Raw genomic sequence first — 13398 nt, 5'->3', positions numbered from 1 at the left:
GGATGCGCTTCCTCACGTCGCCCTGAGCCCTCCGTCACGGGCAGCGCCCGCCGAGCACGAGCCAGGACGGCAGCACCCAACCCCTAATGAGCAGGTTGGCTTCAAAGGCTCCCTTCTCCTTTGGAAAGACACGTTCCCAAACCCCAGAGCTGCCTGTGGTGGGAGCAACCCCCGGCGTTGCGGAGGAGGAGGCGACACGTGCTCCGTGGTCCCCTGGCAGGTGGTTGTCACCCTAGGGAAGGGCTGTGTCCCTCCTGCCGTCCCACCATCCTCAGTCTGGGCTTTTATACCCTCCTGATCTCACCTAATAAACACCCCCCAGGCACACAAGCATCCTCTGAGGGACTGGTTTCCCCCCCCCCGAGCCCTGCTATAAAACCCCTCTGCAAAGTGGGATTACACCCTGGACGACCAACCTTTGTCCGGACTATCAAGGGCTGCAGGGAAGGAGGAGCAGAGGAAGAAACTGGCTCAACTCGTTGCACTGGTGACATTTGAAAAGGGTGGTTGGTAAGTGGCATGTTAACATTATGTCCAGTCTTTCAGGAATGCATCCAGGATTCATCAGGGGAGCAGTCCTTAGGTGAGTCACGCCGTGGACATGCGGATTTAACTGGGATTTCAAGCCCAAGCGACCTGTAATTGCATATTAGCAGAGGGATGCTTAAAGTAATCAGCTGTTCCAGCCACGCCGGCTACGAGGGGAGGGAAGGGAGGAGGGCTGGAGGGGTGTCCTGCATCCAGCCCCTCCTTGGATTACAAGGCAAAAATATGGGCCACACAAACACCCTGGGGGACGCGCTGCGCGCTGGTGGCTTTTCCTTTGAAGGCAGGGTGACACTGCTCTTGCTGAACCCTTGATAGCGGCAAGATAAGGAGGGTAAATACACCCTGGTGGTGGAGAGGGCAATGATCAACCACCCCAGCCAGCCGGCCCCGTGAAGGGCTTCGTCCTCATCCGCCGCCAAAGGGAAACCTCCCGGCCGGGAGGGAGAGGTGGGAATGGTTACGGCGCTCGGAAAGAACGATGAGAGCTGCTGGGAGGGAAGATGCGTGTTCTCGCTTGTACGGGAGGGAGAGATAACACATCACACACCGCCCTGCGCCGCCCCGGGCGCCGCTCCAGCCTCACGCCTGTCTCCAGAGCCACCGTCCCACCCACAGTCCCTCGTCTCTCCTGGGAATGTCGTTGTTTCCCCTTGGCATCGCCGATGGGATGTGCGGTGGGTCGGGGCAGGGGGGTGCAAGGACACCCCGTCCTTGGTTCGTGTCACAGCCTCGGTTGTGCAACACCTCGAGGCTGCAGCGAGAAGACAATTGACTCCTTTTCCTCCTTCCTTAAGGAAACGCCTTCGTGACGGTTGCCAATCATTCCCCTGAACACCTCGGGATGCCAGCAGAGGATTTTAATCAAATTTGTCATGATTCTACAAGCTGAAATGGGTGCCCAGGCTCGGGGATCCACCCAGGTGAGGGAGCAGCTCGGCAAGCAGGGCTCACTCCTTCCAAAAGGAGCAGGGAAGAGCAGGCACACTGGGATTTTAGGGGAAGCTGGAATGCTGTGGAGCAGGCAAGAGGCTCTGCATGAGCTGATCTCTCCTTGAGATGGCTCGGGAGGGAAGGGAACGCCTGAGCTGCTCATGCCAGGCTGGATGCAAGAAGTCAGAGGTGGGAGAAGGCGGTTGAGTCAGGGAAATCACGGAGCCAACAGCCAAAAGGTCTGTGGCAACCTGTGTTTGGAGCTGAACAGTGCAAATACTGCATGTACAGAGGAAAAAAAAGCCTTTTCAATGCTCCTCCACCTCTGCACACAAAAGGTTCTTCACCCAGAGGGTGGTTGGGCCCTGGAACAGGTTTCCCAGGGAAGTGGTCACAGCACCAAGTCTGCCAGAGGTCAAGAAGTGCTTGGAGACAAGGCTGGGGTTGTCCTTGATGATCCACGTGGTTCCCTTCCAACCCAGGGCATTCCATGTGTCCAACACGAGCCGAAATCCTGCTTGGAGTAGAAAAGCCCCAACCAGAACCTCCAGCAGCAGCGCCAGGAGGTAAGATTGGAGGATTCAGTGACAGAGCACCAGATGCTTCCCCACCATCAGCCCTCACCCCCACAAGGCTCAGGACCAGACAGGATGGGCAGTGCCATCCCCCCAAGGCTCAGGACCAGGCAGGGTGGGCTGTGCCATCCCCCCAAGGCTCAGGACCAGGCAGGGTGGGCTGTGCCATCCTCCGGCAGCTCAGCCCCGTTCCCGAGAGCGAACTGCCCTCCCGGAACGTCCAATATCAATGGAGCATTTGTCTCGTGCTTGGCACCAGGCTCTGGAGCACAAGGGCCCGTGTGCTGGATCGCCCAAACACAGCTATAAATGGCAAGAGGAGCTGCACAGACAGACTGTTCTCTCATGCTGCAGGAGCTCGAATGGCACAGTTAACACCCGCGCTGCCCGAGCGGCTCCCGAGGAGGAGGAGGAGGAGGAGGAGAAGGGCAGCCGGGGAGAAACGCTGGCACGCTGCAAGGGGAAGAAGAAAAAAAGCTAAATAGAGAGATTAAAATAAAATTTAAATGCCATGCTGGGTCTAGCAAGCCGCCTGCACAGAGCTGGTGCCACCCTCGGCACCGGGCCAGCAGATTAAGGACGGCTGGGAGCAGGGAGGTTGGAGCAAGATGCTTCTTGCATTCTGGAGTCAAGACAAATTCCTGCCGTTTCAGTGGTTCTGGAGCGAGGCCAGATGTCCTTCCAGGAGAAAAAAGCTGCAGATGTAAAACCCGCATCGCCAGCCCCGGGAGTGATCTCGCTGCTACAAACGCCGGCCGAGTATTTTTGGACGCGTCTCCAGGCGTTGATGGCACAGCAGCCCTTTGCAGAGGTGCTGTGGGCACGTGCTGTACTGTACCACGGGCTGTGGCGTGGGCTCCTCTGCTCCTGACTCTGGTTATCCGAGCTGGGCACTGCCCAGACCACGGGGCTAAATATAGGGAGCTGTATTTATAGACAGCTACTATAAAGGAGCAGCCACCCCAGCACACGTCTGCCCTCAGAGCAGAGCTTCAGAGCCAAGCACTGGAGCACCAAGCGTCACTAGAGCCCAAATCTCACCCAGCAGACCCCTCAGGCACACCCTGACTTATCCCTCGCCCTCTGCCTCAGAGAGGAAAATAATGACAGACTACAGGCTGTGAGAAAATATATAGGTGTTTTTTTTTATTTGACAATTAACAAAAGAGGGATCCGAATCTCGGCTGTAAACATTGATAGCTCCTTTCTGATCACAACTAGTACTTTCCACCAACATCCTTTTGTATGGTCTGATCCGCTCCAACAATGCTGAGCCGACTCTGTCAGGGCTTTTGCTGCTCTACTCAGGGTCACAAATCCAGAGGCAGCTTATTCACCACAGCATCAACAGCAGGACCAACCACCCACACTGAAGACAGCTGATGGACTAAGATACTTTAGAGCTGCTTCCACACACGAGAGACGCTCAGGGGAAGGCAGGAGAGCGTGCTGGGCTTGTGCCAGGGAGGGGGAAACATCTCTAAACCCAGCAGGTTTGGAGAGAAATCAGCTCTGCAAAGGCAGAGCCCTGCTCGAGCAGGCAGCAGGGACTCACACAGTGCCAGCCCAGTGAGAACATCCCAGCCCTGTTGTCAGAGGGAAGCTTTGGCCCCCGGACTGTAAAAATTTGGAGATGCAGAGCCAGCAAGTTTGTCCCAAAGAGGGACTGGCACCTCGTCAGCTCCATTGTTGCAGTGGAACCAGAACTGCCTGTAGCTTGACAAGGGGAAGTGAAACTTCATCTTGGGCTGGAGGGCAGCCAGAGCTGGAGGAGCTCGCACCCAGCTGCCAGCCATCCCACGGGAATCTGGCCTGAACATCAGCAGAAACCAGCTTTTTTTTGGGAGATAAGCCTTCCAGAGCCTCTCACCCTCCCCTTTTCCAAGAGGAACCACCCTGCAGGTGGGTCAGCCACACACAGTATCCAAGCCTTAACTACTCAAACCACCTTTCGCTGTTCACAACCAACCAGCAGGGAATGAAGCCGTGGAAAACCAGCAGGGAGAGCCTCCCAGTGCCATTCCCCCAGCAGGGACCTCAGATCACCACCTCGGGCCACCCTCCCCCCCCCACCTCCAGCAACATGAGGAGCACCAGGAAAAGGGAAGATGCACAACACTAAAGAACAGTGTTATAAATAGAAACCTCCCTCAGCTGCAGGAGCGACCTGCCAACAGCTACACAATTCCTGGGATTTGTAGCTGCTTCGGAGAGAGGGATGGAGCAGCCTGAGGTACAAGCAGCATCTGGGCAGATCCAGGACCAGGATCTCAGCTCACTCCTTTCGAGGTCACCCGTTGATTTTTGGCTGGGAGCAGAGTCACCTCATCACCACACTCCCCCGACTTGGACAAGCAAATAAAAATAACCCAACAGATTTGAATACACTGTATTTATTCGTAACAGATTCTAAAGAATCTAGTGAGTCTATGTCAAGCCCATTGCATGACAAGTGATACAGGTGTAGGAAAAAAAAAAAGACATTTAAAACAAAACAAAAAAAATAAATCAAGTGCCATTCAAGCTACTGGAATCTTCCAATTGCCCCCTCACAGGAGGCAGCACAGTATCACTGCAAGGTCTAGAAAAAGTCAGATTCAACCCATTCACAAGAGTCCCACCACACACACTCCGTAAATCAAAAGTGCAATCTCAATGGGAAGTCTCCCTGCCGAGCTGTTGGCTGTAGGGAATCTTTTTGGACATCTCAGGGGGAAGGAGGGAATCTCAATTTAGCGTGCCTGTGGGCAGGAGCAGCCCGTAGAAAACATGCTTACATGGCATCTCTGTTCATCTGAAGTTTAAAACAAAAGAAAAAGTATCATCTGCTCCCAAAAAGCAGCCCTTAAAACCAGTTTTATTTACCTTGCACTGGAAAAATCTCAAGCTTCCCACCCCTGAGGCTCTGGGGAGTTAGGGGCTGCAGCAGAGCCCACACGACAGGCTTGGCCAGGAAGGCAGAGCTGTTCTGCATGGAGGCAGCTAAAAAACCTACACTGTTAGTGACACTTCCCCAGCTCTGACTGGAGAGGGAGCAAAGCTGGGCCAGTTTCCACTGGGTTAGTTCGTGTTAAGCACAAGATCCACCCCCCACCCTTTACTCCCCAACTCCACATCGCCCCTACCCCAAGAAAGGTACCAATCTGGCTATGCACATTCCAAGGATCTATCTTTATTAAGAGCGTTCAATCTGCCCAGCTATTACAGTTTTGTCACAAAAAAAAAAAAGGGCAAAAAACCAAAACCAAAACAAACAAACAAACAAAAAAAACCCCACCCCAAGTTAATAAAAGATACTTCGAGTACCTCAGCCTCGGAGGAAGCACCACTGAAGCCGTGGTGTTCCCGGAGCAGCATCCCTAGGGAGTGCCCGCTGCCTGCCCGCCTCTCCCCCCGTGCATAGTTAGATCTGAGATGCTCCCCGGGCACGGCCATGCAGGCACCTCCATGAAAAACTTCTGTGCTCCAGACACCCAACAACTTCAAAGCCACGTTGGACTGAAAGAGCCAAACCCTCACAACACAAGAGGGTCTGTTTAGAAGACTTTTTTTTTTCTTTTGTTTTCTTCCCCCCCCTCCCCTTTCCTTAAGGCCAACTAACTTCACCCCCACCCCCCATCCAAGCTCCATTTCTAGCTAGAGAATGAATTTCAAATGCTGATGGAATCACATAGCTGGGAACAGGCTGCTTTGGAAGATAGGACCTGCCCAAGGGAAGATCTCCAGACTGGAAGAGCTCTGCCCATCTCCTCGGAGGACACAGGCTCCAGCAACAGCTGGAAACAACTGACTACTCAACTGGGTGGTTTGTGCTTCAAAATGACAAGCCTCATCTTCCCCCATAACCCAGCTGGCCTCTGGCTTTGTGCATTAAAACCACACTGCATGCCAAAAAAAAAAAAAAAAAAAAAAAAAAAAAAAAAATAGGAAGAGCAGCATTTCAAATTCCCCTAGAAAATACAGGATTAGGTACAGCAGCCTGGGGCAGGCTCCTGGACAGATCATCTGCCTCGCCATTTAGGAACACAGCCATGTTTTGGCACTGCAGACTTGGGAGCTTGAAGGAATTCGTATCCAGGTCCCTGCTGCCTCTTTTTCCAGAAAGCTCTGCACAGCATTTTCCACCATGCACTCCCCCCCTTCCCCACTGTTCCCAGTTTCAGGCATTTACACTTAGCCATTCCAATACCTCCCTGGTTTATGCAGCCCCACTTTGACAGCTCTTTGCTCCAGCTGGTCCTTCATAGGCAGCAAGTCATGCCAGAAGAAAAAAAAAAACCACACACAACAAACCTCAGCGACACAGAACCTCAGCCAGGTTACTAGAAATGATCTCACGACCCTCCCCACCCCGCAACAGAAACATTTTCCTCTTCAGACATTCCCCACTCAAGCTCTTGGGACATCAGCCCCTGCAAAAATAATAAAGGTTTACAGTACAGTTGTGTTTATATTGTTACAGGCACTTAAACAGGATTCTTTGGTCCTTCAAAGGAATTAGCCACTCGGGCTTCTGTTGGCAGAAACCACAAGTTTGCACACCCATAACACCTCCTGCACTAAAAAAAAAAAAAAAGAGAAAAAAGAAAAACAAAAAAAGAAAAACAAAACAAAACACAATTCAGATCCATTTCAGGGCAGTGCAGCTCTACCTTAGCGTAATTCTACAGTCTCCCCTCACACACCCCCACCCACCCCATTGCCTTCCAGAATTCCATGAGTCCTCCCATAAACATCCCCGAGTCATCTCATTTCCATGACACTGCACTTCCCATCACAGTGTACAGCAGACAGGTCTTGTCCCAACAACCCCAGGAACAAGACACTCAAGCAAGAGTCCAGGAAGTTTCCTTTTGTTGCAGTTCTAGGAAGGTTGGTTGGTGTTTTTTGTTTGTTTGTTTTGTTTTTTATCCCCCCCATCCCACCCTCCCGACCCGCCAAGGCAAGGAAATACCTTGGAGGACAGACCCTGACGTTTGTCCTGGCTCAGTTACAGGGAAGCCACGTTGGGTAGGACTGATTGCAAGGCAGGAAGGGCTGCACGTGGGTGACATAGTAGTTGAAGTTTATTTCACTGACATAAGGGGCTGGCTGGTAGTAGCAGGTAACGTTTGTGACGGTGGGGATGATGTTCTGCTCAGCCAGGACCCTCACAGCCAGCATGGCAATGAGGTTCAGGGTCTGCCTCCTCTCGTGTCCCATGAGGCAGACTGTGCTCTCATTGACCACCCTGTGGAGGGTCATCAAATAGTCATATCTGTTGCTCTCCATCCCAACAAAGTGGCTCTGGAGGTAACATTCCAGCTTCCTCAGCTGCTCGCCGATGTCAGAGAAGTCTATGAAAAACCTGGAGCACATGTACCTCTGTAGTGCCTTCATATCCACCTCCGACTTGGGCTTAAACCCCCTCACCAGGAGGTTGCAGTACTTCAGGAGCCCCCCTCCCCTGATCTCCTCGGGGTTCCTGGTGGCGATGACCCTGTTCCGCAGGTGGTCCATGGCCTCCTCGAAGTCCCCGTACATGCTCTCCCCGGTGACCGTGGGGTGGAAGTTCTCGGCCATGGGGTTCTCCGAGCACTCCCCGAAGAGCAGGAGCGAGTCCAGGATGATCTGGAAGGAGTCCACGCTGAACTCGAACTGCCGCCGGAGGGAGTCCACGAATTTGAGCTCCACGTTCTTCCCGCTGTTGTTGGAGAGCGAGATGAGGCTCCAGCGGTCGGTCTCGTTGCACACCTTCACCAGCTTCTGCACATAGGCCTCCTTCAGAGTCATGGGGGTGATCTTGTCCTTGTTGACCCCCTCGGGGAGGAAGTCGAGCAGGCAATCCATGACCACGTCTTTGACGAGCTGGAAAACGTCTTCTGTCTTCAGGTCCACACCGAAAATGAGGTCCAGGTCTTTGTACCCCAAGCCACTGTCTTGATGCAGAACGTGACTGGCTGCTGAGCCGTTCAACCTGACGTTATGGACTGTGATTCCTTTCTTCTCCAGGCGGCTACGGACAACCTGAGACATAAAGAGAGACGGTGAGAGGCAAGCAGGAATTTTTGGAGCAGCCTGGTGACAGCAGGATTCACTCCCTGGGCTTATATGGGTCACTCCAGTGCAAGACAATGAAATAAAAAGCTAATCCATTAGAAATAGGTCACTTTGGAAAGCATCCCAAGTCCTGCCAGCAGCTGGGGGTGGCTCTCCTTTACTTATTCCCTCGCATTAGAGGGATCTGACTGCACATGATGAGCTGTTCTGCTTCCAGCGCAGTGTCTGCTCTCCCCTGCCTTCCCCACGCTGAAGGGGAGAGGTTCCCTGACCCCATTTTTTGGGGTGGTCTCTGCCCCCTTCATCCCCTCACCGTTCCAGCCAGCAAGCCAAGACCAGCCAACCCCAAACTGACCCCAAACAGAGAGGCAGCAGCACAGTCTGCAGCAGTCCCAGTGGATTTAATCAGGGTGGCTCACTCCTTTTAGCCATCCCCTTCGGCCTGTCAAGACTCATTAAAGGCAAATCAAGATGCCAGAACTGCTCAAAAGCCCCAGCCAGGCGTATGCAAGTTCATGTCCCAACTAGTAAGTGTATCCTAACAATTTCCAGTGTGTCAGAGCTTCGTGCTGAGCTTGGCGTGCTATCAAGCGCAAGAGGCAGCTTTCATCTTACGGGTGTTACTCCGGTGATTTTAATGCTGCCTGCTCAGTCCTGGCACACCCACCAGTCCCTCCAAAGCTTTGTTCATTTAGAGGGAAGCTGAATCACCTGCCTGATTACTTAACAAGCAGGAGGCTAAAATAACCCCCAAGACCATGAAATAAACGCTCTGGACACCAGCTTATAATTTGAGTTTAACTCAGCTCAAAGATCCCAGGAAGATTAAGTCCACATCTTCCACCAGAAGCTCTTCCCACCTCTCATCCTGCTTTCATGTTCCTCTCCAGCAGCAATTACCCATTTTCCTGGGAGTCCCAGCTAACCAGCCTGAAGCAGGGCTACGGCTTGAAAGAGCCAAAGCTTGGGACACAAATGGACAAATTGTATCACCAAGAGCCAGTCCAACCAGGCCCTTCAGCTCTGCGAGGCTGCCCCAGTTTGAGAGGCCCCGCCAATTCTGGTTTTCGGCCTCCCAGAATCCGAATTTTAATTCGGAACTCGATCAGAAGGGCCAAACCCTCTTGTTGGTTGAGCAGACAGTGCTGGGGGAGATTCAGGGCGCTGCAGCTCCGGCCTCAGCAGCTGTAAAACTGCCCCTCCACGAGTTTGGTTTAGAAAGAAGAACACACAAAAAGTGGAGAACTGCAGCGTGAAACCCTCACCCTGTCACAGACCCCTTGAGACCAAACTAAGGGGCGCCAGCAAGTTCTGCTGCCTCTGCAAAAAAAACCCCAAAACAAGATCTCAGAACAACCCCATGGATGTTTTTGCACTTAGAGGTTGCTCAGGCTCACGATGCAGCTTCCCTGCTGGTGTTTCCCTTTTCTCCCTGACACGAGCCATCCCTGCTCAGGCTAGAAGCATGCCTGGGCTCCTTGCCAAGCCCGTGGTGACAGTCACATGTCAGGCAACAGTTAACCAGGGAGCTATTCACCATCAGAAGTCCCAGGTCCCCCCACCAGCACATCCAATCCAGCCAGTGAAAGAAGTTGCTTTCCAAGGCAGATAGTTTGAAAAAAAAAAAACAAACCCAAACCCATTAAGTTTACTCCTAGAAGAAGAGGCACAGGGTTAATCCCCCAAATTGAACAAACATCATGCAGGGGAGCTCCTGGCCTGCATCTGCTGCCAACTGGAGTCACTCACCCGGGGCACGGCTCCAGCACTACTCGTGGAGTTAAGAGTTTTGTGCTATTAGGCTTAGAGAGACAAGATATAGGTCACAAAAGTGTTAGATGCAGAGCCAGGCCCAGTGCTTGGAGAAGATCTCGTTCCAGATTAATTTCCTAACCCTAGAGAACATCTGCTTAACCCCTTTCCGAGCAAAGCTCAGGACCTGCAGCGTTTCAGGCCCATAAGCTCTGGGCTTACTTGAGCTCCCCAGGTCTGTCCCTGTGAGATGTATTCAGAAAACGGGGGACAAATCCAACTGCTCCAGTCAGCTTTGTCCCAAGTCACCCCAGGAAGCTCCAGCCTGCAGAGCACCTTGCCATTCCCTGGGAGCTTCCACCTGGGAGCTCAGCTGCCCAGCTGCAGGCAGTGGGTTCAGGGATGCATTTTTTCCCCCAGAGGGTTGGATATTTCTAGGGTTAGGCAGCTGCTGACCTGCTTCCCAAAACAGCACCTCACCTTCCGTGTGGTTGGGATAATTGACTCTGACAGCCAGGCGGGAGCAAATCCTGCTGCGTCCTGACCTGCCGCTTCCCACCTCCCACAACAACAACAACAGGATAAATAACTGCCTTTTGGGTTACTTGTTCCAGCTTAGTCAGCCCTAAACACAGGGTCTGCCAGCACGGCCGGGCACAATTACATCCCTCAGTTATTCCATGTTTGAAGTTGCTACTGGCAACATCCTTTTCGGCAGCTCCGACACCGAATCGGCGCAGTTTCTGTGGAACCAGAGAGGAGTAACTGGTGGAATATTTGATGCTGCACGGTGCTGCGGTCTTGCCCAAGCCAAGGGCAGCGTCCTGCCTGCAAATCTCATCTGCCGTTCAGCTTAAAAGCCCGAGCGGCCAAAATTTAGCGCTTCTGCCCCCAACAGATGCGGCAGGAACTCGAGGAATTTAAAACCAGCCGAGCCTTTCAAATGTCACCTTCCCATCTTCCAGGCTTAGCTCGAACTATTTCTCAAGCAGCTGAGGCTCCGAAATCCCGGTGATTAGGTTATTGTGAAAGCCAGTTGGGTTTTAGCGCCGTGAATAGGCTTTTTAATTAGAAGCCAACATGCCCGATTTTACATTTGATGAGTCATTACTGAGGAATGAAAGTCGCCTCCCAAACATGAATATGCATCAGCTCATTCGAACTACATTGTTAGTTTAATATTAAACACGGTTATTACTTGATGGTTAAACTAACAGGAGCTCGTGAAGTCTCGGGCAGGCTCTGGAGGATACACCACTGTCCCGAGAAATCAAAGGACACGGACATTTGATCCGGCACTTGAATTAATAAATGCCTCTTCCAACACAAGCCCAACATGTCCACCAAGCACGAAGCCATTTCGTGGAAGCAGCTCCAAAAAAAAAAGAAGCCACTTTTGCCTCGGCCACACACGTTTCACAGCTCTTAGGGCACCAAATTAACTCGAAAAGAGGAGGAACAACACAAGATGGGAGGAAGCTGAGCGGGATCTGTGGCACAAGCTGCAGCAGCTCCAGCAGGGGGGAATGCATTTTACAGGCATGCGAGTTTTCCAGGAGGGTCCTTCCAGCTTTAGACATTTCTGCAGCGCAAAGAATTCCTGCCAGCCCCCACCGAGACCCTCAGGACGGGGAAGTGGGGCCAGCTGAGTGCACAGCACCCCCCGGATGATGGGGGTCAGTCCCCCCCATGCAGCTTTTAACCCCCCCTGGAGCATCCAGGCCAGGCTGGACAGAGCTTGGAGCAACCTGATCTAGTGGAAGGTGTTGGAATAGGGGTAGGGGCTTGGAATGAAACGGTCTTCCCGAATCCCAGGCGTGCCGGAGGCCAAGCAGCGTCTTGACAACGCTCTGAGAGACAGGGTGGGATTTCCGAGGGCTATGCCGTGCAGAGCTGGGGGGGCTGGGATGGGCTGATCCTTGCGAGTCCCTTCCAGCGCGGGGTACTCACGGTGTTTAAGCTGCCCCGCAGCCCAGAGCGTTCCACGATCCCCGCGCCGGGAGCCCTGCCCTGGGCCCGGCGCGGGGGGAGGCCGAGGGTGCCCGGGCGGCTTGGCTCGGGGCCCGACGGGGACGATTAATGTCGCCTCAGCACTTTTTATTTTCTCCCTGACCCCCGCTGGGACGGGGCAGAGTCCAATGGGGCGACAGCGCCCGGCCCGTGTGTGTCCCCCCCAATTTTACACCCCCGGCCGCCCCGGCGCTCACCTGGACGATGGTGCGGGGCCGCACGGACAGCGTGGGGAAGTTGCCCCGGCCGTGGATGGGCACAGCCTCCCCCAGGATCTGGTCCAGCCGCTGCACCTGCTCCCACGTCAGGACGCTGAAGCGGCTCCCGCGCTGCTCCGACCCGCCCGCGGCGGCCCCCGCCGGCACCGCCGCCACCTCCAGCATCTCTCGCCGACCGCCCCCTCTCCCCGCCACAAAAAAAAAAAAATAATAAAGATACAAACCACCGCCCGAAAAACCAGCCGGAAACAGCCTGGAAAACCGGCCGGAAGAGGCGGGCGGGGAGGGGGAAACGGGAAGATTTAAAAAGGGGGGGGAGGGAGGGAGAGGTATAAAAAGGAGTCCCCCCCGAGAGGCGCCGGCGAAGCGAGGGCGCGCGGGGCGCGGCGGGAGGCGCGGTCGGTGCCCGCAGGGACTCTTAGCGAACCGAACCGGCCCGTCCGCCCCCCGCCCGCCACCGGCCCCGCCGAGCGCTGCGCCCGCCCGCGCCCCGCCGCGCCCTATATAGCCCCTGCCTGCGCCCCATTGGCCCGGCCTGCCGCCAATCCCGGCCCGAGCGCGGGCACGGCGGGGAGGAGCGCGGCAGGGCCCGGAGCCAATCGGAGAGAAGGGGAGGGGAAAGGGGGCGGGACGGTGGGGAGGGGGGCGGGGCGAAGGGCGCGGAGCTCCGCCCCTCCGGCGCGCGGGAATCCCGGCGGTGATTGGTCGGGAAGCTCCATTGATGGGGTTTGATATCCCATTGATACCCCACCGGTGGCCTCTGGTACCCCAGTGATGGGCTTCGATATCCCACTGATGGCCCTTCATACTCCATTGATGCCCATTTGATTTCCTTTGATACCCTTTGATTCCAATTCATGCCCACTGATGCCCCACCAATGCCCCACTGATGCCCCTTTGATGTCCCTTTTATGCCCAGCTGATGTTCTTTGCTGCCCATTGCTCTTTGCTGCCCATTGCTCTTCACTGATGCCCACTGATGCCCCATGATCTGATGCCCTGATGATGCCCCACTGCTGTCCATGCCCTACTGCCCTACTGATGCCTCATGAGCTGACACCCCATCAGTGGTGCCCCATTGATGCCCTGTGATGTGATGCCCCATTAATACCATTGATGCCCCATAATCTGATGCCCCATTCATACCCCATGATCTGACGCCCCATTGATACCCCACATCCTGTTGCCCCACAGTGCATTGCCCCCAGCTGCCCCAGGCCAGCAGCGTCCCCAGGGAGCTCTGGCACCCAGGAGACACAGGGTCACACCCCGGGGTGACACCCTGGGGTGACAGAGCTCTCCCAACCCTGGGACCTCAACCCCAG

At 54.4% G+C, this 13398-nt stretch overlaps 1 protein-coding gene across 1 annotated transcript; it reads right to left on the bottom strand.

Annotated features, from left to right (window-relative positions):
* Positions 1 to 5684: 5684 nt before the first annotated feature.
* On the bottom strand, positions 5685 to 12523 carry TENT5B (terminal nucleotidyltransferase 5B). Its single transcript, XM_050326526.1, has 3 exons — positions 12053 to 12523; positions 7009 to 8060; positions 5685 to 6613 (listed from the first exon to the last, which is right to left on the bottom strand). Exons 1-2 carry the CDS (start codon positions 12236 to 12238, stop codon positions 7041 to 7043), a joined length of 1206 nt encoding a protein of 401 aa, XP_050182483.1. The 5' UTR covers positions 12239 to 12523; the 3' UTR covers positions 5685 to 6613; positions 7009 to 7040.
* Positions 12524 to 13398: the final 875 nt, after the last annotated feature.

The sequence above is a fragment of the Myiozetetes cayanensis genome, unplaced genomic scaffold, assembly GCF_022539395.1.
Source record: "Myiozetetes cayanensis isolate MyiCay16 unplaced genomic scaffold, myiCay2020 scf31, whole genome shotgun sequence".
NCBI lineage: Eukaryota > Metazoa > Chordata > Aves > Passeriformes > Tyrannidae > Myiozetetes > Myiozetetes cayanensis.
The sequence above is the reverse complement of the archived record's forward strand: the minus strand, read 5'-3'. Positions and strand labels throughout refer to the sequence as shown.

What these genes read in the sequence shown, in the direction of transcription:
- TENT5B (XM_050326526.1), bottom strand. Translation starts at nt 12,238, where the DNA reads ATGCTGGAGGTGGCGGCGGTGCCGGCGGGGGCCGCCGCGGGCGGGTCG. An exon ending in GGCCCCGCACCATCGTCCAG is followed by an intron (nt 8,061 to 12,052) that starts GTGAGCGCCGGG and finishes TTTATGTCTCAG; the next exon opens with GTTGTCCGTAGCCGCCTGGA.